Raw genomic sequence first — 24172 nt, 5'->3', positions numbered from 1 at the left:
CCGGGACGGTTGGAGAAGAAGGCGGCTCCCGGAAGGGGGAGAGACAAACTGCCGTACCCTCTGCCGTTCAGGAGCCTGGTTACTTATTTATTCGTTACCCTTTTTCTTCTTCCTCCCCCCGAAACCTTTTCCTTCCCCCCCCTCCCTCTTTTTTTTTTCTTTTTGGGAGACGAAAAATCTCCGGAAAGGGGGAGGAGAGCTCCTTTCGCTCCTTTTCACTTCCCTGCCTTCTTCCCTCCCCCACCTTTCCCTCCTCCGTCTTTTTCCTCCCAACTCGGGGAGGTCCTTCCCGGTGGCCGCCCCGACGGGGTCTGAGCACCTAGGCGGAGGCGGCGCAGGGTTTTTGTAGAGAGGTTTGCGCCTGCGCAGCGCGCCCGCCTCCGCGATGCACGGGGGTGGCCCCCCCTCCGGGGACAGCGCATGCCCGCTGCGCACCATCAAGCGAGTGCAGTTCGGAGTCCTCAGTCCGGATGAACTGGTAAGAGGCCCTGCCCTCCGTCTGCGCCGAGCCGCGCGGCGGGCGGGGCTCCACGGTGGCCTCGGGGACGGGCCTCGAGCGCGGGCCGGCGGCCGCCCGGGAGGCCTGGTCCCAGCGGGGAGGGAGTGGGTGCGGATGACTCCTGGGGGCCAGGGTCTTTTCAGGTTTAGATGCGAAGCCCGACCCCCGATCTTTTTCTCCTCTCCCGCTTCCGCAAGTATTCACTGGACGCCTGTTGTGTGATAGACACGCAGCAGACAGTAAGCAGGCATATAAATGAATGAACGAGGGGATTCGGTTAGCGGCGAGTACTTCGAATGGAGCGAAGCGGTGCGCGCCGCCACGAGGTGTGAAGTTCCTGTAGATGGGGTGGCCGTCAGGGTCCCCTCTGTCTGGGGAGGTGACGTTACCTGGAGGAGGAGAAGCAGCCGGTCGTCTGGGCCACAGGTTCGGGGACAAGAGGTTTTCAGACAGGAAACAGCAAAGGGCCGGAGGGAGGCATGAATCGTTGTGGTCCCAGGAGCTTAAGAGACGCGTGTGTGAGAGGCTGGGGTTCAGCTGAGTGACCACAGTTCTGGAAATGGGGCTGGAGAAGCAGGAGACTGGGCAGGCCAGGGGAGATGCTGGAAAGCATAGTAAGGAATCCGGGGTTTAGTTCTATGCTTAATAGGAAGCCCTTGGAGAATTAGAAGCAGGAGAGTGACATCAAGTTTACGTTAAAAAACAACAGACTGCTACTGCTTGGGTTGCCATGTGAAGAACCCATTGCCGAGGAGCAGGAGGGCTAAGAAGGGAAGCAGGAGAGATCAGGGAGGAGGGGAGCTCTGGGGGAGAACTGGTGGTGGCTTGGACTCCTTTGTGGAGCAAACTGGAGGGAGCCCGCGGGCTGGAGAGGGTGGACTTGAATGGCTGTGTTGGCGGATGGAGACCGCTTTGCTCGAGGACAGGGCTCAGCCACGTGAAAGTTGTGTCAGGACCTTTACACCATACCAAAGAAAATCCAGATGGAGTTAAGGTTTTAAATCTAACAAGATAAGCCAGAAAGCCCTAGAAACATACCGAAGGCTTGTGGGGGCCGATTCCAGGGACAGAACCCCCCTTAATAGTAATGAATGAGTTATAGGTGAATCGTATGATGGGCACTGAGGTAGGCATTTTATATGCAGGGAAGAGCTGGGCACGTTTCATTAGCTAAAAATAAGAGGCGCTTCTCTTTCTCGGAGGCACCAGGAACAGCTAAAAAAAAAACCGATCGGGAAACAATATTTGCACTGTGATAAACAAGGGCAGATTTCTTAATACACAAGGCACATTTATGAATCAGTAAGGAAGGCGCATACCTGTTAGGCAGACAGAAAGGATACAAACAGTTCACGAAAGTAGTGCAAATGGCCAATAAAAAGGATCCGCTTGCTAATAAAAACATGCAAATTTAAAGAAAGCTTTTTTTTTTCTTTATCCAATGATTTTCTGCTGGCAAAAATACCGGGAAATAAGCACGCTTAGCCATCGTTGGTAAGAGGATACACCGGTGTCACCTTTTCGGAGGTTGGGCTGACACTTTTATGTCGTTCAATAGGCGCGTACCTTACTCCAGCAGCACCGCCTGTAAAAGTGTACCGTGAAATCAAACCTCTCTGGCTGCCTCTCCTGAGCACACCCCTCCCCGGCCCTTGCCGGGTTTTCGGTGGCTCTACCATTCACCCACTTGCTGGGGCCAGACACCTAAAAGCCGTCTCTGATTCCTCGCCTTCTCACAACTTCCACTTGGTCCATCTGCCAGTCTGTCAGCTCTGCCTTTCAAAATATGCCTGGAATCCAGCCATTTGTGACCATCTCCATCTGGACTGGCAGGTTCCGCACCACCCTCGCCTTTCCTGGGCAGCGGCCCTGGCCCCTGGCCGTTCCTTCTGCAGTTCGCAGAGCAGCTAGAGAGCTCTCTTTATCCCCTCTCTTGCCTGAGCCGGGTCCTCTCCAAGGGGTCCCAGCTGCTGACTCGGACCTGCGAGATCCTGCGTTGTGTGGCCCCTGCCTGCCTCGCCAGCTCGTCCCCTAACTCCGCTTTCGCTCTTATTTAACCACAGCCTGGTTCTGCCTTTCCGTCCGTGTATTCTCTGCTTAGGTATTTTGTTGCTATGGGAGATGTCCGTGTATTCCCTGCTCAGAGAGCGCATTGTTATGGGGTACTTTCCTGACCCGTGCATCCTCTAACCCCTGGCTCTTTGCTTTCTTATTTTTTTCTTTTTAAGTAATCTCTGCACCCAACGTGGGGCTCGAATTTACAGCCCCGAGATCAAGAGTTACATGCTCCATCGACTGAGTCAGACGGGCGCTCCTCTAACCCTTGGTCTTGACCTTATTTTCCTTCATAGCCTGTCACAACCTGAAAGGGTTTGTTTTTCTGTTCCTTGCTCCGTCAGGAGGATGCACATTTTGTGAGAGATCCTGTACTCACCTCTGTAACGTCAGCCTCTCAAATTGTGCCTGGCACATCCTCGTGGTGTGTAATTAGAGCCCGTTAAATAAATGAGAGAATGAAATAATTGGCCAAGTACACAGAGATACGTGTGGAAGGCTTTTTATCACAACGTTGTTTGACAAGGATATTGTTTGAGATTGTAAGTTGCCTAAATATTTACTGATAGGACTCCTGTGGCGTGGCTCGGGGGCTGTGTTCTTGGAAGAGAATGAGATCTTCCCGCTAGGCTAAGTCGCCTGTCCCCAAACTTTGCTGAGCCACTTCAGCGAACTCTCAGGGGCCCAGTGAGGGATTGTAAATTTTCAGAATAAGCCCCCGGGGCTCAGCTCCAAGTGTCTGACGCCCTGGGAATTCGCAGCTCCTGGTAGCTGTGTTCTGGCGTTAGATGGCGCCAGATCCCTTCCAAGTGACGTCATATCTTTGGGAAGCTGGGTTTTTAGCAGTTGCTAGTAAATACAGGGTAAAAAAATCAGGCTAGAGCAAGAAATAAGAGTGGTGCTGTCCGGTCTGGTCCCAAGATTTGCCAAGTAGTACCGTGCCCAACAGGTGTTTTAAGTGAGTAATTGTGGTTACCTGGGGTATAAAAATAGTTTTTTCCTTAACATACTGGAATCTTTTTCTCAACTCATGCATACTGTTTCAAAGGGCTAGCAAGTGCGTAGGCTATAGATGTTTCGTAAGTTAGTTGGATCTAGGTGTTTAGTAAGTGGATCTGTTTTGGCCCAGGGAGTGCTGTGAAAGTTACTGAGACGCCGACGGCACTGGTACTAGGAACCTGTAAAGCTTAGGAGTCCGGATAAACGTTACAGAACAGGGTGCAGAACGAGGCCCTGTTTATGTAAAAATAGGAACATAATTGCGTTTTATTTTTGTATTAACAATTTTTTTAGCATTTATTCACTAGATAGAGTGTGGGGGGAGGGGGGCAGAGAGCAAGGGAGACGCTGAATCCCAAGCAGGCTCGGGGCTCTGAGCCGTCAGCACAGAGCCCGACGTGGGGCTCGAACGCACGAACCGCCAGACCATGGCCTGAGCCGCCCGGGGGTCCCGGGGACGGATGTGCACTTTAGAAAGCGCGCGGCGGGCCAGCTGTTCCCAAGGCTGCATGGCGTCCCCGTGGGCAGGTTACGGAGCCGGACTCCGCCCTGCGCGGTCTGCGGCTGTACAGCGAGCGCCCTTGTGTTTTGAGGGAGTAGCGGCTCCCCTTTGGTGGGAGGACCGGCGGGCGGGGGCCTCTTGTGGACCAGGTAGTGGTTCAGAGAAGTGTTCTCCAGAATTCTCCAGAAGTCTTGGGGCGGGCTGTGTGTTGAGGGACTGTGGGCTCTTAGAATTGGCCGTAAGACAGGCGCCGGGGTGGCTCCGTCGGTTAAGTGTCCCGACTCTCAGTTTTGGCTCCGGTCACGATCTCCCGGTTTCGTGACTTTGAGCCCCTCGTCGGGCTGTGCGGTGACGGTGCAGAGCCTGCTTGGGACTCTCTCTCTCCCCCGTCCCCTCTGCCCCTCCGCTCCTCTGTCTCTCTCAAAATAAATAAACTTAAAAAAAAAAAAAAAAGGAATTGGCTGTAAGGTAGAGCTGCTCTTGGCCGTCGTGGTGGGTTGGGATGTCGCCGAGTGAGCGCGACGGCTGGCGCGGGGCCTCCGCGGAGCCGGCGCCAAGTCAGGGGAGGCGGCTGCCCGGTCCGTGGGCCCACGTGGACCCCTGTTCGTGAACAGCAGCCATCTGCCAGGGAAAGCGTGGCTTTACTTACTTATACCCCAACTCGTTCCAAGGAGGACTCAGGACAGTAATACTGGGATAGGTGTGGGCCCCGCGGGCGGCTCCGAAGCTTCTCCTCGTCCTCGGATTCTTTATAATCCCGGGAAGGATTCCCTGGACGCGCTGCGGACGCGCACTGAGCCCCGCCGCGCGCCCACGTGAAGCTAAACGCAACCCGATCCTCGCCCTCGAGGACTGCAGGCCAGTGCGACAGACGGGACTATACAAGGACCACCTCCTGGGGCGTGGGTGAGGCCAGGGACAGCTTGGTGACCTTTAGGAGAGGGGACGTTTGGATGGAAAGAAGTGTACGGGGAAGGGGGTGCGGGCACAGCGGGCGCAGCTGGGGGGCCGCGTCTGTGCGAGTGGACCGAAGCCCAGTGCCCGGGACCGTGTTCTTCCCTTTCTTCCTTTCTATTTTATTTAATGTTTCTCTATTTTGAGAGGGCAAAAGAGCGCACATGCAGTTTGGGGAGGGTTGGCGGGGGAGAGCGAATCCCAAGCAGGCTCCGCACCGTCAGCGCAGAGCCCGAGGCGGGGCGCAGTCTCACGAACTGTGAGATCACGACCTGAGCCAAGATCCAGATTCGGACGCCTAACCGCTGAGCCACGCGGGGCCCCCTCCACGTGTGCGCCTCTAAAGGCAGAGAGAAGACCGTGAGTGTTTCCTGAGACTCTGTGGCCTCCGGGGCGCCCTCTGGCACCAGCCACCCCTCTCAGGAGCCTAACCCTTGTGTAGGTCGTGAGAACCAGTGTTTGGACGCGGGGCTGGGGGCTGACGTCGTGTGTGTATACTCCAAAATGAAGTTTACCTTGTGGTAGAGTCCAGAACGTTCCAGGACAGCCCCCAGCCCCATCTCAATACCTGCAAGCAGAATAGTCCCCAGCAGGGGGGTGGCGCGGTGGGCTTGGACGCGGGGCAGAGGGAGGTGCAGAGTTTTGAGCCGGCTGTCCCTCAACTCCCTCTCTAGGGACCCCTGCGGCGGCCAGATTCAGGCCCGCTTCCGCCTTCCTGTGTTTCACTCAAGGCGAGCCGCTCAAGGGGGCCCGGCTCTGGCAACGTGGCCGCCCCCGGCCCGTCTTCCCGAGATTTCCTGGTCCCCCCGAGGGACGTTCGCGCCCCCTCAGCCCCGCAGCAGTTGCCCGTCGAGTTTCCGCTCAGTGTGGTTCGTTGGATCCTTTCCGAAGGGGTCCCGGCCTTGGTGGCAGGGCCCGCCTTCTCTCGTTTTCCCCAGTTCTTTGAACACATGTCACCGCAGGGTCCTGAGCGATCGAGTTCCATCCAGCAAATGTTCCTGAGGGGCCATGGGATCCAGGACGATAGAGAAACGCTCTGCCGAGCGATGCTTAAAATCCGCGGGGACGACAGACCCCCCAGTGGGGAGTCCCCGGGCACTGAGAGGCGCAGCGGGCGGGGGCAGTGGAGGCGCGGCGAGGGTGCCGCTCTGCCCCGGGGGGGCTCCGGAAAGGCTTCCTGGGGGAGGCAGTGCCTGAGCTGAGTCTTCACACAGCAGTTTGCCTTGTGGGGAAGGGCCTCCCCGAAGACCTGAGGAGGCAGCACAGGCGCCAGGGGGACGGGGTGACCGCGGGGCGGGGGCTCTGACCCATGCGGGAAAGGAAAGGCAGGCAGGAGCGTCACAAAACCCGTTTTGTAAACTGTCCTGCTGACTTCGGACGTCATTCCGAGGACAGGAGGGTCCGAAGATTAGAGTTCCGTTTTAGGAGGGGCACCCCAGCTCCCCAGCTGTGCGGGTGGTTTGGACAGAGGCGGGCTGGCCCCGGAAGGAACGCTCTCGTGTAGACCGCAGCGGCCTGGCCTGGGGCAGGGCTTGCAGGGGTGGAGGAGAGGGGCAAGGTTCAGAACCCGTGTAGGAGGCGAGAGTGACCAGAGCCTGGTGAGTGGCGGGATCGGGAGAGCTGTTGTTTCCTGAGCACCTGCTACGTCCTGGGCTTACGCAGTAAATGAAGCGCATCGCCGGGGAGTGGCGGAGCTGGGATCGCAAACCAGAGGTCTCTGGCCCCAGCGCCATCTCTCTTGACCACTTCGTGCGGCAGGGGGAGGAAGGGCAGGTACTGGTTTCTGACTTGAGTGCTGCGACCTTGGGTGGGGGGAGAGACTTTTGTGGAGAAGGGAGTTTGCCGTTAGACGCGTTGACTTGGGTTTGTCTTGGGTTTGTCGGTGGGGCTTCTGCAAGGGGTCCAGTAGATGGCGGAGAAAGAGGTGGCCTGGGGGCAGGGATCTGGGCGTCCCCGGGACAGCAGTAAGGTGCCATGAGGGCGTGGATGAGCCGAAGCCTGGGGAGTAGGGGACTCTGAGGCGCGGACGGAGGTGGGGGAGGGGGACTAAGCAGCGGCCTGACAGGTAGGAAAGGTGTGCGCCCATCTGCATAGTGTCAGCGCCTCAGGCTGGCCAGCCCTGCTGGGGGGCCGGGTGCAGCTCGTTGGTCCGTCAGGAGTGGTGTCGAGGGCACGGCGGTGGTGGAAGGAGGTGGAATCGTCGCATTGTGCTGGGTTGTGCGCTGTCCGTTTTCCCGGCGTGACGCACTGGAAAGTGCACGGGCGATCCCGGCTCCGCTCCTTTCCGGCCCCGAGTCCTTGGGCCCCTCGGTGTTGCAATCTGTAAAATGGGATGACGGCGCCGATTAGTCAGCTGTGAAGAGAGGACGAGTCAGTCAGCTGCGCTTGTACCCCAGAGCTTACACACTTCCCACCGAGGCCCGGAGGGACGGAACGGACGCGGGATTGGCCCAGAGGGGCGCGGGTCCCACTCCCGGCGGCTCCTGGAGCTGGAGGCCTTGGACAGGCGCCGTCATGCAGCCTCAGGTCCCCCGTGAGGACAGGGCCTCGTTCCTGGGGGGTGAGCGGTCAAGGCGCGCGGAGTGTGGCTGGTGCCGGCCTGAAGTTGATGCGCAGATCGAAGCTTTTATTAAGTTTAACTTTTTTCCTCTGGAAGCTGAGTGGGCCAAACCCAGCTCGTTTCACGGTCCTTGGTTTTCAGGGTGTGAAAAGTACAGGTTTCCTCAGCCCACCTGTTGCCCAGGGCAGACGTCTCCTCTCGAACACTGCGGGCCTCTGAGCTCGTCTGTCCCCCACTCCCGCCCGCCAGCATCCCGCCCCGGGCTCTGCCTCCCCTTCCTGGGGCGCCTGGGTCCACTTCTCCAGATCCTTCTCCCCGGCCCTCCGCTCCCACACGAGCTCCCCGTCTGAAGAGGAAGGGAAGGGTTCGGGCTGGCCAGGCCCTGGGGGAGGAGGAGGTGGCGGGGAGGGGACCCGGTTGCTCGGCAGGCCGGGTGTTGGGCGGGACGCGTGCGCAGTCACGCAGGGTGCGGTGCCGAGGGGCTCCTGCCTGGGGCTCTGGTTCTGGGCTTGATTTCAGCTTCAGGGAAGCATCCATGGATGCCAGAGCCCTGGAATTCGGTGTGTGGACGGGTGTCCAGGGTTTGAGTCTTGAGCTAGCCTGCTTCTGTGGAGGCCGGGGTCTGCCGCCTGCCAGTAGGAGCTCCCCCCCCAACTCAGCCGTTGTCTGGGACCCCAGTACCCTGGCTCTGTCACTCAGAGGAGCACACACACCGGTGCCCGGTTCCCCTCACCCCGGACTGAACCTGGCTCTTCCTGCTCGGGGTAGTTGGGGTCTGTGAGGCCTTAGCACGCGGCAGCTGGAAACTAGGAATCCTGTTTAGTTGTTATTCGCCTTCTTCTCTACAGAAACGAATGTCCGTGACGGAGGGTGGTATCAAGTACCCCGAGACGACGGAGGGAGGCCGCCCCAAGCTTGGGGGCCTGATGGATCCGAGGCAGGGGGTGATTGAGCGGACTGGCCGCTGCCAGACCTGTGCGGGTGAGTGCCGGGGGCTGGCACGGTGCCCCGAAGAGGGAAGAGGGGCTTGGCTCCCCGAGCACCAGGCCTGAGGGTGGACACCTGCGGACCTGGTCTCTGAGGTGTGTGTCCCCACAGGAAACATGACAGAGTGTCCTGGCCACTTTGGCCACATTGAGCTGGCCAAACCTGTGTTTCACGTGGGCTTCCTGGTGAAGACGATGAAAGTTCTGCGCTGCGTCTGCTTCTTCTGCTCCAAACTGCTCGTGGATTCTGTGAGTGGGGGGCGGCCCTGGCCCCGGGGGAGGGCATGTCTGGGGGGGGCCAGAGGAGCTGGCCCCACCAACCCTCCTCTGCCGTGTCCCCAGAACAACCCAAAGATCAAGGACATTCTGGCCAAGTCCAAGGGGCAGCCCAAGAAGCGGCTCACACACGTCTACGACCTGTGCAAGGGCAAGAACATCTGCGAGGGCGGGGAGGAGATGGACAACAAGTTCGGCGTGGAGCAGCCCGAGGGCGACGAGGACCTCACCAAAGAAAAGGTAGTGGTTGTCAGGGGTGCCAGGGGGGCTGGTGGGGAGACCGCGGAAGAAACCGGAACCGGAAGGGCGCAGAAGAGCCGCGGCAGCGCCTCCGGGCTCTGACGGGCCTCCTCTCTCTGGAAGGGCCACGGCGGCTGCGGCCGCTACCAGCCCCGGATCCGGCGCTCCGGCCTCGAGCTGTATGCTGAGTGGAAGCACGTGAATGAGGACTCGCAGGAGAAGAAGATCCTGCTGAGCCCCGAGCGGGTGCACGAGATCTTCAAGCGCATCTCCGACGAGGAGTGCTTCGTGCTGGGCATGGAGCCCCGCTACGCGCGGCCCGAGTGGATGATCGTCACGGTGCTGCCCGTGCCCCCGCTGTCTGTGCGGCCCGCCGTCGTGATGCAGGGCTCGGCCCGCAACCAGGTCAGCGGCCCGGGGAGGGACGCACGGGGAGCCGCGCAGGGGCGGTGTGCAGGGGTGACCGCGGCTTGCTCACCACGTGCCTTTCGAGGCCCTCAACGCGTTGACAGTCACAGAGGTGCCCCTGTACCTGGGAGAGGGGGCCGGGCTGGGCCCACCTGCCTGACGGTGCGGGGGGGTGCGGGAGACCCCGAGCGCCTGGCAGTGACCGAGCCGACCTCCCGCCGCAGGACGACCTGACGCACAAGCTCGCCGACATCGTGAAGATCAACAACCAGCTGCGGCGCAACGAGCAGAACGGCGCGGCGGCGCACGTCATTGCCGAGGACGTGAAGCTTCTTCAGTTCCACGTGGCCACCATGGTGGACAACGAGCTGCCTGGCCTGCCGCGCGTGAGTACCCCACCCACCCCCGCCCTGTGCCGCTACTCTCCTGCCCCCCTTGCCCCGGAGGAGGGGCCGTGCTGACCCCGGCTGCCGCCCCGTGTGTCTTTACAGGCCATGCAGAAATCCGGGCGCCCCCTCAAGTCCCTGAAGCAGCGGTTGAAGGGCAAGGAAGGCCGGGTCCGGGGGAACCTGATGGGCAAGCGTGTGGACTTCTCGGCCCGCACCGTCATCACCCCCGACCCCAACCTCTCCATCGACCAGGTCGGCGTGCCCCGCTCCATCGCTGCCAACATGACGTTTGCGGAGATCGTCACGCCGTTCAACATCGACAGGTGGGCTCTGCAGCGGGGGTCTGCCCGGAGGGGCCGTGGACCTGTGTGTGAGGGGGGTGGGCTCGGACCGAGAGGGCGCGCTGGCGCCTGGGGCTTCCGGCTGAGCACCATAGGGGCCTCCTGGGGAAGCACGTGGCCATCGTGCCTCTGTCCTCAGGCTCCAGGAGCTGGTGCGCAGGGGCAACAGCCAGTACCCGGGCGCCAAGTACATCATCCGGGACAATGGCGACCGCATCGACCTGCGCTTCCACCCCAAACCCAGCGACCTTCACTTGCAGACCGGCTACAAGGCATGTGATGGCCAGGGCCTGTGTCCCTGAGCAGGAGGTGCTCTGGCGGGGGGGCACCTGAGGCTGTCCTGTTGGTTAGGATCCAGGTGCGAGGAGATGCTGTGAGGCCACAGTTTCCTACTGGAGCTGAGTTGCCGGCTGCTGGCACCCAGGGCGCGGGTCTCGTAAACCCAGGCGCGACGCGAGGGGTGTCTGTGGTCGGGGAGGGAGACCCAGGGGAGGCACAGAACAGGAGGTTCGTGTCCAGTGTCTCTGGGCTTTTGCTCGCACTGTGTTCCCGGAGGCACCGGGTAACCGACTCATTGCCAACAGCCTGGCGTCTGGCCCGAAGCGGGAGGCTGATACGTGTTTCCTGTGACATTAGCACCGACGTATTGTCTGTTTCCACCCATGGAGCATTTCGGGTCCACGGTCCTTCCCTGCCTTGCACAGCCCCTTTGCTAAGACTTGTCCGCACTTCCCCCGACAGGTGGAACGGCACATGTGTGACGGAGATATCGTTATCTTCAACCGGCAGCCGACTTTGCACAAAATGTCCATGATGGGGCATCGGGTTCGCATCTTGCCCTGGTCAACTTTCCGCTTGAATCTGAGGTCAGCGCCCAGGTGGAGGGAGGCAGGCTGGGGCCGGGCTGCTCCCTGACACATCCCTGCTGGTGTCCTCCTGACCCCGGCTTCTGTCTGTCACTGCAGTGTGACAACTCCGTACAATGCCGATTTTGATGGGGACGAGATGAATTTGCACCTGCCGCAGTCTCTGGAGACCCGGGCAGAGATTCAGGAGCTCGCCATGGTGCCGCGCATGATCGTCACCCCGCAGAGCAATCGCCCCGTCATGGGCATCGTGCAGGACACGCTCACCGCAGTGCGCAAATTCACAAAGAGAGATGTCTTCTTGGAGCGGGTGTGTGCCCCTGGGGAGGGAACTGGGCGGTGAGGGGATGATTGGGAGGGAGAGCTAGGACTTTGGCCTTGACTTGCTTCACTCTGAGCTGCACGTGAGGCAGAAGGGAAAGGGGTCAAGAAAATCACAGGCCAAAACATTTATGACTTCAGCTGCTTCTTCGATTTTGTTTGTTAATTTTTGAGAGCAAGAGAAAGCATGAGTGGGGGAGGGACAGAGAGAGGAGGAGACAGCATCCAAAGCAGACTCCACCCAGACAGCAGAGAGCCCAGTGGAGGGCGTGAGCTCGTGAACTGTGAGATCATGACCTGAGCCAAAGTCGGACGCTTAACTGAGCCACCAGTCACCCCAGTTACTTCCTAATTATTTAAAGTAACTTGTACTTCTCGTTTAGAAGAAGAAAAACGCGAAATCTCTGTATCATCATCAGTCTGTAATTAAAATTTTGGAAAACGCTTTTCCTGGCGTCTCCTTGCCTCCGTACTCTGGCTGTCCCCTTGGGCAGGTGGCATTCCTGAGAGGCGGGGCCGCAGCTCTGAAGTCTGTTTGCCTGCTCTTCCGTCCCAGGGCGAGGTGATGAACCTCCTGATGTTCCTGTCCACGTGGGATGGGAAGGTCCCCCAGCCGGCCATCCTGAAGCCCCGGCCGCTGTGGACGGGCAAGCAGATCTTCTCCCTCATCATCCCGGGCCACATCAACTGCATCCGCACCCACAGCACCCACCCCGACGACGAGGACAGTGGTCCCTACAAGCACATCTCTCCCGGGGACACCAAGGTCGGGGCGGGTCTCTGCACGCCTGGGAACAGCACGTGGGCCTGGCAGCCACATCGCTTGCTGGCCTTCTGGCTGAAACGTGGGTTGGACACGGGAACTGCCACAGGGGCCTCGAGAGGGTGCTTTGTGCGCAGGTGGTGGTGGAGAACGGGGAGCTGATCATGGGCATCCTGTGCAAGAAGTCGCTGGGTACGTCTGCCGGCTCGCTGGTGCACATCTCGTACCTGGAGATGGGCCACGACGTCACACGGCTCTTCTACTCCAACATTCAGACTGTCATTAACAACTGGCTGCTCATCGAGGGTGAGTAGAGGCTTCTAGCAAAGCCACCCTTTGGAGCCTCGCTTTCCCCTCCTTGCTGCTCTCTTCCCAGCCCTGCCTCCTTCCTGCCTGGATGTGGGTCCCGCCGCCCAACTTCTTGGCTGTGATTCCGTCCCAGGTCTTTCGGGAACGGGGGTCGATGATGCTTCTCCTCGCCTCTAGGTCACACCATTGGCATCGGGGATTCCATTGCGGACTCCAAAACTTACCAGGACATTCAGAACACCATCAAGAAGGCCAAGCAGGATGTGATAGAGGTGGGTGGGGTGCTCCGAGACTCGGAACGCGGTGCGGCGGGAGCGAGGGCTGGGGAGTGGAGTGGGCCCTGAGCTCTGCCGCCACCCATACCCAGGTCATCGAGAAGGCACACAACAACGAGCTGGAGCCCACGCCGGGGAACACTCTGCGGCAGACATTCGAGAACCAGGTGAACCGTATTCTCAATGACGCCCGAGACAAGACCGGCTCCTCTGCCCAGAAGTCCCTCTCTGAATACAACAACTTCAAGTCTATGGTCGTGTCTGGGGCCAAAGGTTCTAAGATCAACATCTCCCAGGTGGGGAGCCCTGTCTTTCCAGATCCCCGGCCGTAGGGAAGGTTGGGGGCACGGCGGGAGCAGGGGGGATAGTGCTGGGCACCCCCGCTCCCAGCGCCGAGGAAGTGAGGTGCACCTTCGCTCCCCAGGTCATCGCCGTCGTCGGACAGCAGAATGTAGAGGGCAAGCGGATCCCGTTCGGCTTCAAGCACCGGACTCTGCCCCACTTCATCAAGGACGACTACGGGCCCGAGAGCCGAGGCTTCGTGGAGAACTCCTACCTGGCCGGCCTCACGCCCACCGAGTTCTTCTTCCACGCCATGGGGGGTCGCGAGGGGCTCATCGACACTGCCGTCAAGACTGCTGAGACTGGTGAGGCCTTCGGACCGCCGTACACGGGTCGGGGGGAGCCCCACGGGGTGTGGGTGGGTGTTGGTTTGTCCCTCGTGGAGGGAACAGCAGCTGCAGCCAGGAGCTGGGGGGTGCCCCCCTCCCCCCAGTGTGACGGCCCCACAGCCCTCCGTGCTGCAGGAGCTCGGGTCCCTCTCGTGGCCCATCACGCAGGGGCTGGTTCCCGGGGGCTCTTCTGGGCCCAGTTCCAGCGGGTGGTCGGCACGGCTTCCACAGAGAGGCCTCGGGGGCCAGGGGGCTACTTTCTGACCCTTGTGAGGTTCGGGTGGGCTCAGGCCCTGGAGCAGCTGCCAGGGCTCGTCTCAAGAGAGGCTCTTCGGGGCGTGTGTCGGTCTCACACCGCGGCCCACGCCTGGTGACCTCCCCGCAGGGTACATCCAGCGGCGGCTCATCAAGTCCATGGAGTCGGTGATGGTGAAGTACGACGCCACTGTGCGCAACTCCATCAACCAGGTGGTGCAGCTCCGCTACGGCGAGGACGGCCTGGCTGGCGAGAGCGTCGAGTTCCAGAACCTGGCCACCCTCAAGCCATCCAACAAGGCCTTTGAGAAGAAGTGAGGAGGCGGCGGGGGTGGTCCTTGCTTCCCGGGGGGGGCTCCCCTCCCTGCGCAGAGACTGCTCCCTTGGACTGTGTCTCGCAGACAGCCCCACCCCCTGGAGCCGCATGCCCACCCCGGTGACGGGGGCGCGTGGTGGGAGCAGGTGGGTGCAGAACAGGCCCCGACCCGTCCTGATGACCCGCCGGAGCAAATTCAGACGGGCCGGCCCCGCCTCGAGGCCTGTTTGTAGGCTCCCTGCCCGAGCATCTCGCCCCCACAGCCCCGTTCTGCAGACGGAGCGCCTTCGGGAGCCCCGGTGCCCCTGTCTGGGATCAGGCCCTGGGGCCACCTGCCCCTTGACTCCCCTCCTGCCGCCTGCAGGTTCCGCTTCGATTACACCAACGAGAGGGCCCTGCGGCGGACCCTGCAGGAGGACCTGGTCAAGGATGTGCTGAGCAACGCGCACATCCAGAACGAGCTGGAGCGCGAGTTCGAGCGGATGCGAGAGGACCGGGAGGTGCTCAGGGTCATCTTCCCGACCGGTGACAGCAAGGTGTGCGGGGCGGGAAGGCTGGGCCGGCCGGCTGCTGCCCCCGTGGGGCTGTGCCCACTCGGGGTCCTCGCTGCCGTCCCTCCCCCCGCAGGTGGTCCTCCCCTGCAACCTGCTCCGCATGATCTGGAACGCGCAGAAGATCTTCCACATCAACCCTCGCCTTCCCTCGGACCTGCACCCCATCAAGGTCGTGGAGGGTGAGTAGCTGCCTCGGGGCCTCCGGGAGAGGGTACAGGGCGCCGGGCCCCGGCCTACAACCCCCTTCCCTCCTCTGCCCGCCCCAGGAGTCAAGGAACTGAGCAAGAAGCTCGTGATCGTGAACGGGGACGACCCCCTGAGCCGGCAAGCCCAGGAGAACGCCACGCTCCTCTTCAACATCCACCTGCGCTCCACCCTGTGCTCCCGCCGCATGGCCGAGGAGTTCCGGCTCAGCGGGGAGGCCTTCGACTGGCTGCTCGGGGAGATCGAGTCCAAGTTCAACCAAGCCATCGTGAGTGCCGCCCCCGGCCTTGCTTTTCTCCACTGATCGGCTGACATGTCAGCTCAGAGCCGCCTGCCCTGCCCTTGCCCCTGTCGCCTCACGACGGCTCTTGTTCGTGGCGGGTCTGCTCGGGCCCCGTGCCTCAGTCCTTCACGGCTTGCAGACCCCCGAGTGATGCGTTAGCCCCGTGCTGTGGACACGAGAACCGGGCCTCAGAGAGATGGAGCGACTGCTGTGGGACAGGCGGTTGTCGGGCAGAGAAGCCACGTGGCTGTGATATGAAATCCAAGGATCGTTCTTTATTTCCTCAAAGTGCCTGCCACGTGCTGAGTTCCAGTTGAGGTGGAAGCGGGGGGTTGGGGGAGTGAGGAGAGGAACTCAGTACCATCAGTGGTGGGTTTTGTTGTTGTTTTTAAAAATTTTATTTACTTAGCACGAGTTGGGGAGGGACAGAGAGAGGGGAGGAGAGAGAATCCCAAGCAGGTCCTGCATTGTCAGCATAGAACCTGATGTGAGGCTCAGACCCACAGCTGTGAGATCATGACCTGAGCAGAAGTCAGGAGTGACACTTAACCCACTGAGCCACCGGGCGCCCCACCCTCGCTGTCTTTAAGTAAGGATTTTACAGTGTGGCGGGAGGAGAGGAGCGTTGTAGTTCCAGGGACGCTTCTGAACATACTTGACATAAATCCTGTTCTGTAAATTAAATAATATACATGCAGCAGGGACGCCGCGAAACGTGACAGAAGGAAGGCAGGCGAGTGAACTGAGGGACATCTGCGTTTATGGGTCACAAGACTTAGGGGGTGCAGTGTCGGTGATCCCCAGAGGGGCCTGGAGATCCAGCACCATCCTTGTCAAATCTCAGTGTCTTGTCTCCAGAAAGTTGCAAGCTGAGGATAAAATCTGTATGGAAATATGAACAGCCAGACTGTTTCGAAAAAGCACAAGGTTGAGGACTCGCTTCCCAACCTCAGACCTGCGGTAGAGCCGCGGTTACAGCGTGGCCATCCCAGAAGGATGCATATGTGGGTGGATGGAACTGAGCTGAGAATCTGGAAATAAAGCTGTCACGTTTACGGTCACATGATTGTTGACAAGGGTGCCACGTCGGCCGAACAGGAGAGAATAGTGCTTCCTGCAGCTGGTGCCGGGAGAACTGGCCGCCCGCGTGTGGAAGAGGGAAGGTCGCCCCCGCCTCATACCGTGTGCGGTTACTTTCCAATGCGTCAGAAGTATGCGACCTCAAACCGTAAGTCTTGGAAACACAGGGGTAGGTGTTCATGACCTTTGATCCGGCCATGGAGTCTTGGACGCCAAAAGCATGAGTTAAGTAAACACGACAGAAGGTTGGACTTTATCTAAATTCAAAACGTGTGCCTTAGAGGCCACCAGCAAGGAGCAAGCCAGAGCAGGAAGATTTGCCTGTCACACATGTGGTAAGGACGGCGCCTAAAAAATAACGTGAAGGGCTATGGAGAGTCAACAACAGAAAGACGACAAAGGATTCGAACAGACATTTTGCCCAAAGGATTCACGTAAAGCGGCCCGTGAAAACGCGAAGATGCTCGACGTCCTTAGCAGTCAAGGCAACGCGGAGGAGGAAAGCCACAGCGAGCTCCCGTTTTGTGCCCCGCGGGTCTCGGACGGCTGCTGCGGGCGCGGACGCGGGGCAACCCGAAGTCTTCTGAACCGCTGCGGGGGTCAGGGCCCGCTGCTCCTCCCTGGGCTGGACACAGCCCCCACTTGAACCCACCGTCCCACGAGCAGTTAGCCGAGAGACTGGGGAGTGTGTGCCCACAAAACCCGGTACGCGAAGGTCCACGGCCCCGTCGTTCCAAACCGCCAGGCCTAACGTCCATCCGCTGACGGAGGGGTAGACCCAGCTGCTGAATCCGCACAAAGGAGTATTTCTCTGCGGTGACCGTCGTGGGGTGCCAAGCCATCAGAAGACAGCAGGGCCCCTTAGATACGAGTTACTGAGCGAAAGAAGTCAGTCTGGAAAGGCTGCGTACTGTACGGTTCTCAGCGGGAGGCGGCGCTTTCTGTCCCGTGCTCGGAGCTGCGATGAGAATAACACTTCAGGGAACTTCCCGTTCGGGAGACTTAGCTGCGAACACGTAGCCCGTACCTTTGGCGAACTTTAGAAAGAGCTCCCTTTTCTGGGCGTGTATTCCCCGGGGGCTAATGTGTGTCACTTGAAGCACTGAGGAAGGGGTGGGGGGTACACGGGACTCCACTTTGTTAAGTCTCTGCCTCGTGCGGACACCTCTGTCCTTGTCCCGACTCTCCTCGTCCTCGGCCAGCAGGGAGGGGGTGCGGTTCCTGATGCAGCTCTTCCTTCTCCACAGGCCCACCCCGGGGAGATGGTGGGGGCCCTGGCCGCGCAGTCCCTCGGAGAGCCCGCCACCCAGATGACCTTGAACACCTTCCACTACGCTGGCGTGTCTGCCAAGAACGTGACGCTGGGCGTACCGCGACTCAAGGAGCTCATCAACATTTCCAAGAAACCGAAGACCCCTTCCCTCACCGTCTTCCTGCTGGGCCAGTCTGCTCGGGACGCCGAGAGAGCCAAGGTGGTGGGGGGGCTCGCTGGGCTTCCTGGCAGCGGGGAGGGGAGACGCTCGGCCTGGAATGAATCGTCTCTATGGGGGGTTTGGAGGGGCCTCTGGAGCCACCCACGTGCCCGTGTCATCAGTCCCTCTCTGTCCCAGGACATTCTGTGCCGCCTGGAGCACACGACCTTGAGGAAGGTGACCGCCAACACCGCCATCTACTACGACCCCAACCCCCAGAGCACGGTGGTGGCCGAGGACCAGGAGTGGGTGAACGTCTACTACGAGATGCCGGACTTTGACGTGGCCCGAATCTCCCCCTGGCTCTTGCGGGTGGAGCTGGACCGGAAGCACATGACGGACCGGAAGCTGACCATGGAGCAGATTGCCGAAAAGATCAATGCTGGTGAGGCAGGGAGGGGCAGGCCCGGCTCGGGGGGTCCTGCCTGGGCTCCCCATCTGTCACACCACTGCCCGCCTGTCCCCAGCCAGCCACCCACCCTCGCTAGCTTCCCTGCCCAGCGTGCCCCCCCTTCTAGAGGGTTCTGTGAGAGGGAAGGGGAGCCAGAAGGAGCCCTCTAGGGGAGGACTGCGGATGAACAATGGCCACAGGCACGGTCATGGCCGTGTTTCTCACGGTCCCCTCTGTCCACCAGGCTTTGGCGACGATTTGAACTGCATCTTTAACGATGATAACGCGGAGAAGCTGGTGCTACGGATTCGCATCATGAACAGCGATGAGAACAAGATGCAAGAGGTAACGCACACCGACGGGGCGGTGGCATCAGATCACATCAGGTCGATAATGTAGGATGCTGTAGAGCCCTGTCCGGGGCCAGCGAAGGTCAAGTGGAAGCAGCGTTGAGGGCCCAGACACCCCGGCTGGCGTAGGGGGGCAGCGGGGGGTAGCAGGGGTTTCCCAGACTTCCAGCAGCAAAAACCTTTGAAAACTGAGGTTGAGGTCGAGCCCCTGTCGAAAAACAGATGGTGTCGGAGTGGGGGAGTCACCGGGCTCTCCTCCCGGGAGGCTCCTGTGTGAGAGTGGAGCTGGGGACAGGGTGACAGCAGAATCGCCATGTCCCGTGGGAAGTGGTGTGACAGCGGGTGTCCCAGGACCCAAGGAGGCATTGGGCCGGTGACATCACTCCTGAGCCTGGTCTGAAAATACTGTTGAGCAGGTGGGGTGCCTGGTGTGTTAGTAACACAGACTTGGAACTTACCATTGAGCTGTCGGAGGGCAGACGCCAGGGTTTGGATGTGTCCGGACAGCTTATGCCAGACATCTCCGTGAATGAGCTTGTTTGTCCAGGAGGCAGTGGCCTGGGCGAGTAGTGAGGCCATTAAGTCAGGGGGAGGTGCCGTGTGTGCGGTTACAGTTCCGGGGGTGCGCGTGCGCATGGAAATGTGTCAGGACAGTGGGGTGTGCGTGCTTTCCCTTGGGTTTTTTGAAATAGGATCATAAGAACGTGGTAAGGGGTAACATCGGTGGAATGGAGGAGGGCAGGTCTGGCGCCTGGCTGGACTCATAGGTCCCTGGCGGGGGGGGGAGGGGGGCTGTGGTTTGACGTGAGCCCGGGAAGCCATGAGGGTTCTACGGCCTGGGTCTCCCTCTGGGTGCAGGAGGAAGAGGTGGTGGACAAGATGGATGACGACGTTTTCCTGCGCTGCATCGAGTCCAACATGCTGACGGATATGACCCTGCAGGGCATTGAGCAGATTAGCAAGGTCAGTCCTCCAGCGCCCCCACCGCCACCCCGTGTGAGCTCACGCCCCACCCCCTTCCGGTGAGCTCACGCCACCCCCACCCCGCAGGTGTACATGCACCTGCCGCAGACGGACAACAAGAAAAAGATTATTATCACGGAGGACGGGGAGTTCAAGGCCCTGCAGGAGTGGATCCTGGAGACAGATGGCGTGAGCCTGATGCGGGTGCTGAGTGAGAAGGACGTGGACCCTGTGCGCACCACGTCCAACGACATCGTGGAGATCTTCACGGTGAGCCCTCCCCCTCCCCCCGTGTCCCGGGAGCACCCGCACGGTGTCTCCTCACTCCGGGTTCACGGTGCCCGAGGCCACCGTTGAGTCTGGGCTGCACCAACTGCCGACTGTCCCTCTGGATCTGGGGGCAGGGGGAGCTCACAGCCACTCGGTCTTGACTCTCCTCCCTCACCCCGTGCCAGGTGCTGGGCATCGAGGCCGTGCGGAAGGCCCTGGAGCGAGAGCTCTATCACGTCATCTCCTTCGACGGTTCCTACGTCAACTATCGCCACTTGGCCCTCCTGTGCGATACCATGACCTGTCGTGGCCACTTAATGGCCATCACGCGACACGGAGTCAACCGGCAGGATACGGGCCCGCTCATGAAATGCTCCTTTGAGGAAACGGTAACGGCAGCGTGGACAGGGTGGACCCTGGGGGCAGGAGGAGGGAGGCGCCGACGCTGCCCTTGCCTGGCGGGCGGGCATGTGCCCCGGTGGCGGAGCGGCCCCGGAGCGCTGGAAGGGACGGGTCTCACGCCATCCCCCCCCCCCCCCCGCCGGGCCGTGCAGGTGGACGTGCTCATGGAAGCCGCCGCGCACGGAGAGAGCGACCCCATGAAGGGCGTGTCTGAGAACATCATGCTGGGCCAGCTCGCCCCGGCCGGCACCGGCTGCTTCGACCTCCTGCTGGACGCCGAGAAGTGCAAGTACGGCATGGAGATCCCCACCAACATCCCCGGCCTGGGGGCCGCCGGACGTGAGTAGGGGGCGGCCCCCCGCGGGCGGGGGGAGCAGGGCGGCCCCCCGGCGCCGTGCATCCCAGTCACCGTGCCCCTCCTTGCAGCCACTGGCATGTTCTTCGGCTCGGCGCCTAGTCCCATGGGAGGGATCTCTCCGGCCATGACACCTTGGAACCAGGGCGCCACCCCCGCCTACGGCGCCTGGTCCCCCAGCGTGGGTGAGTGACCCCGGCTGGCGCTCGGCCCTGGGCCTTCTGCAGGCATCGGGGTGGGAGTCGCCGTGTCAGGAGGCGTGGGGCGGGCGAGTGGGGCGCCGGCGCTGGGTTTAATGCCTCTCTCTCTCTCCCCCCGCCCCCCACAGGCAGTGGGATGACCCCCGGGGCAGCTGGCTTCTCCCCCAGTGCTGCTTCGGACGCCAGCGGCTTCAGCCCAGGCTACTCGCCTGCGTGGTCCCCCACGCCGGGCTCCCCGGGCTCCCCGGGCCCCTCGAGCCCGTACATCCCCTCGCCAGGTGAGCCGTCCCTGCCCATCTGTGGGGGCCAAGTTCATCTCCTCCCCATCCTTCCCTCTGGGTGACTCCCTCACGTGACTCCTCGTTTTCCTTCTACAGGCGGGGCCATGTCTCCCAGCTACTCCCCCACGTCTCCAGCCTACGAGCCTCGCTCCCCCGGGGGCTACACACCCCAGAGCCCCTCGTACTCACCCACCTCGCCCTCCTACTCGCCCACCTCGCCCTCCTACTCGCCCACCAGTCCCAACTACTCTCCGACTTCCCCCAGCTACTCCCCGACTTCCCCCAGCTACTCCCCGACTTCCCCCAGCTACTCCCCGACCTCTCCCAGCTACTCCCCGACCTCTCCCAGCTACTCCCCGACCTCTCCCAGCTACTCCCCGACCTCCCCCAGCTATTCTCCCACCTCCCCCAGCTACTCCCCTACGTCCCCCAGCTACTCCCCCACATCCCCAAGCTACTCTCCAACATCCCCGAGTTACTCCCCAACTAGCCCTAACTACTCTCCGACCAGTCCCAATTATACCCCAACGTCCCCCAGCTACAGCCCGACGTCACCCAGCTACTCCCCGACGAGCCCCAACTACACGCCGACGAGCCCTAACTACAGCCCGACCTCTCCCAGCTACTCTCCGACTTCACCCAGCTACTCCCCGACCTCGCCAAGCTACTCCCCGTCCAGCCCACGATACACACCGCAGTCTCCGACCTACACCCCGAGCTCCCCCAGCTACAGCCCGAGCTCCCCCAGCTACAGCCCCACCTCGCCCAAGTACACCCCCACCAGTCCCTCCTACAGCCCCAGCTCCCCGGAGTACACCCCGACCTCCCCCAAGTACTCGCCCACCAGCCCCAAGTACTCGCCCACCAGCCCCAAGTACTCGCCCACCAGCCCCACCTACTCGCCCACCACCCCAAAATACTCCCCGACGTCCCCTACTTACTCGCCGACCTCTCCAGTCTATACCCCAACCTCCCCCAAGTACTCGCCTACTAGCCCCACCTACTCGCCCACTTCCCCCAAGTACTCGCCCACCAGCCCCACCTACTCGCCCACGTCCCCCAAAGGCTCCACCTACTCGCCCACCTCCCCCGGCTACTCGCCCACCAGCCCCACCTACAGCCTCACCAGCCCGGCCATCAGCCCAGACGACAGTGATGAGGAGAACTGAGGGTGAGCCGGGCGTGGCGGCCGGGGCGTAGGGCGGCCCAGGGGGTGGCCTCGCGGGGCGCAGACCCCCAGCCCGCCTTCCGTGTACATAGTTCCTGTGACAGAGTTCCCCGTTGACGTCCCGGCCCTGTTCACGCCGGGGCTTCTTGTCCTGTTCTCCGCCTGTGCTGCCCCGGATCCCACGCGCCTGGCTCCGCGGGTCTTCGCCCCCTGCCCCCCGGGCCCGTCCCCGAGTCCAGGATCCCTCCTTGCCTGTGGCTTGACTGGGGGCAGAGGGTATTTTAACTTCTTAGGGGTAGTTCCTGCTCTGGGTCGTCACACCTGACCCTTGGGAAGAGCGAAGCTGAAGCTGCCTTTCGTCTGTTATTTTATTTTTTTGAAGTTTAAATAAAGTTTACTAATTTTGGCCAAAAGTGTGTTACATTGCGTGCGTTACCGGGAGGCAGGCGTGCCTGGCCCGCTCCCCCCACTTCCAGCTGCCCCACAGTGGGGTTGGAGGTGAGCCGAGCCCCGCCCAGGCCGGGCAGGGGTGCGGACGCGCCCGCGGAGGGTGCACTTACTCTCTGCATGGGCACCTGCCACGCGCCGCGTGTTGCTTCTTAATAGTTTGGTGGCCAGACAGGTGCGGCCCTTGCCTGGCGTTAAAGCAGGTGCACGGAACAGCTGTCACCCGTCTTCCTCTCCTGATGTGGAATCTGGAAAAGTTCGGAAAGTCGCGCGCCACACAAGCAGGAAACTTCTCGCCCTTCACGCCGCCACCAGGAGGCACATTTTCTTCTGGTATTTTCCCTCCACGATTCCCCAGTCACTACTGACCAGTTTTTGTTTTGGCCTCGAACCAACAGTGAAAAATTCTGTACCTATAATATGTTTGGAAGCTAAATAAAAGGATTTGGGGATAATTTGGTTTTTTTGGCCACTTCATATTTTCCTTCATTAGTTACTTGTTCAATTTGGATTATCAACTTTTCTCCGTCCACTGCGAGTTATTTCTGCTTCACTTTGGATGTTTTTAATTCATTAAAAAAACTTTTTGATGTTTTATTTTTGAGAGCGTGAGCAGGGAAGGGGCAGAGAGAGAGGGAGACACAGAATCTGAAGCAGCTCCAGGCTCTGAGCTAGTTGTCAGCACAGAGCCTGACGCAGGGCTCAAACCCACGAACCGTGAGATCATGACCTGAGCCAAAGCTGGACGCTCAGCCAACTGAGCCGCCCGGGCGCCCCAGAAATGACTTGTTTTTATGAGAAGGGTGGATGTTTATTATAAAAGACCCAAGCACTGTAGGAAGAAACAAATACCAAATCTTCCCAAATCCCACCACCGAGAACTGCATGCCAACACTTGGTGAATGTCATTGCAGACACCTCTTACGTCGTATAGAGCGGTAGAAGGTTGTAGAGAAATCATCGAAGAACACGGTTGCTTACACACCGTTTGGAGCTGAGCCGCCATAACCACACCGTAGACTGGCTTATCAACAGGTATTTCTCGAAACAGCTCTGGAGGCTGGGAAATCCAAGATCAAGGCAACTGGCAGACATGGTCCCCAGTGAGGGTTCAGAGATGGCCGGCTTCCTGCTGTGTCTTCATGCTCAGAAGGGTAAGGGAGCTCTTGGGGGTTCTTTGATCAGGACACTCATCCCATTGGTGAGGGCGGCACCCTCATGACCTAAGCACCTCCCCAAAACCCCACCTCCAGATGCCATTAGGGATTCGTTTTCAAGGTGGGAATTTGGGGCAAACATTCAGTACATAGCACGTACTGTTTAACAAGTGCAATGATTTCCAAGAAGGAAACAGTACAGTGAATTCATACATCTGCGGAAATCGCTGCTATTTCTCTATGAGAAATATTCCTAAAAGTTCCCTCACTATTAACATACACGTGAAAACAAAACAAATGAATAAACGAAAGGCAGAATCAGACCCATAAATACCAAGACCCAATGTGGTTGCCAGAAGGGGTGAGGAAGGGGGGATGGGTGGAGGGGAGTTGGGGGGGTCCATCCAGGCTTCCAGTTCTGGAGTGAAGAACTGATGGGGCATGAAAAGCAGCGCAGGGATTCTAGTCCACTGTCTCCTGTGTTGGCGGGAGGCAGCCACGCTTCCGGTGACAATGAGATGATGTATAGACACCTGCCCTCTCGCTGTGCACCTGACTTCAGTGGAACACTGTCGACTGTGCTTTAATTGAAAAAAGGAAACGGGGCGCC

General features: G+C 60.3%; 1 protein-coding gene across 1 annotated transcript; it reads left to right on the top strand.

The window, feature by feature from the left end:
• Positions 1–22364, top strand: POLR2A (RNA polymerase II subunit A). Its single transcript, XM_039231483.1, has 29 exons — positions 1–478; positions 8418–8550; positions 8668–8804; positions 8898–9071; positions 9195–9476; positions 9704–9865; positions 9971–10191; positions 10349–10481; positions 10951–11075; positions 11175–11385; positions 11953–12162; positions 12297–12465; positions 12646–12740; positions 12836–13039; positions 13168–13390; positions 13800–13983; positions 14350–14521; positions 14613–14718; positions 14806–15011; positions 17354–17578; positions 17717–17963; positions 18214–18314; positions 19178–19282; positions 19370–19552; positions 19738–19941; positions 20107–20293; positions 20381–20494; positions 20638–20787; positions 20887–22364. Exons 1-29 carry the CDS (start codon positions 386–388, stop codon positions 21957–21959), a joined length of 5829 nt encoding a protein of 1942 aa, XP_039087414.1. The 5' UTR covers positions 1–385; the 3' UTR covers positions 21960–22364.
• The last annotated feature ends 1808 nt before the right edge of the window (positions 22365–24172 follow it).

The sequence above is a fragment of the Hyaena hyaena genome, unplaced genomic scaffold, assembly GCF_003009895.1.
Source record: "Hyaena hyaena isolate Hyena2069 unplaced genomic scaffold, ASM300989v1 scaffold_58, whole genome shotgun sequence".
In the NCBI taxonomy this organism is placed as follows: Eukaryota; Metazoa; Chordata; class Mammalia; order Carnivora; family Hyaenidae; genus Hyaena; species Hyaena hyaena.
The sequence above is the reverse complement of the archived record's forward strand: the minus strand, read 5'-3'. Positions and strand labels throughout refer to the sequence as shown.

Bases quoted from the DNA above. Each gene is read 5' to 3' on its own strand.
- POLR2A (XM_039231483.1), top strand. From the start codon at position 386: ATGCACGGGGGTGGCCCCCCCTCCGGGGACAGCGCATGCCCGCTGCGC. The intron at 479-8,417 runs GTAAGAGGCCCT...TCTTCTCTACAG, and splicing joins TCCTCAGTCCGGATGAACTG to AAACGAATGTCCGTGACGGA. The intron at 19,553-19,737 runs GTGAGCCCTCCC...ACCCCGTGCCAG, and splicing joins ACATCGTGGAGATCTTCACG to GTGCTGGGCATCGAGGCCGT.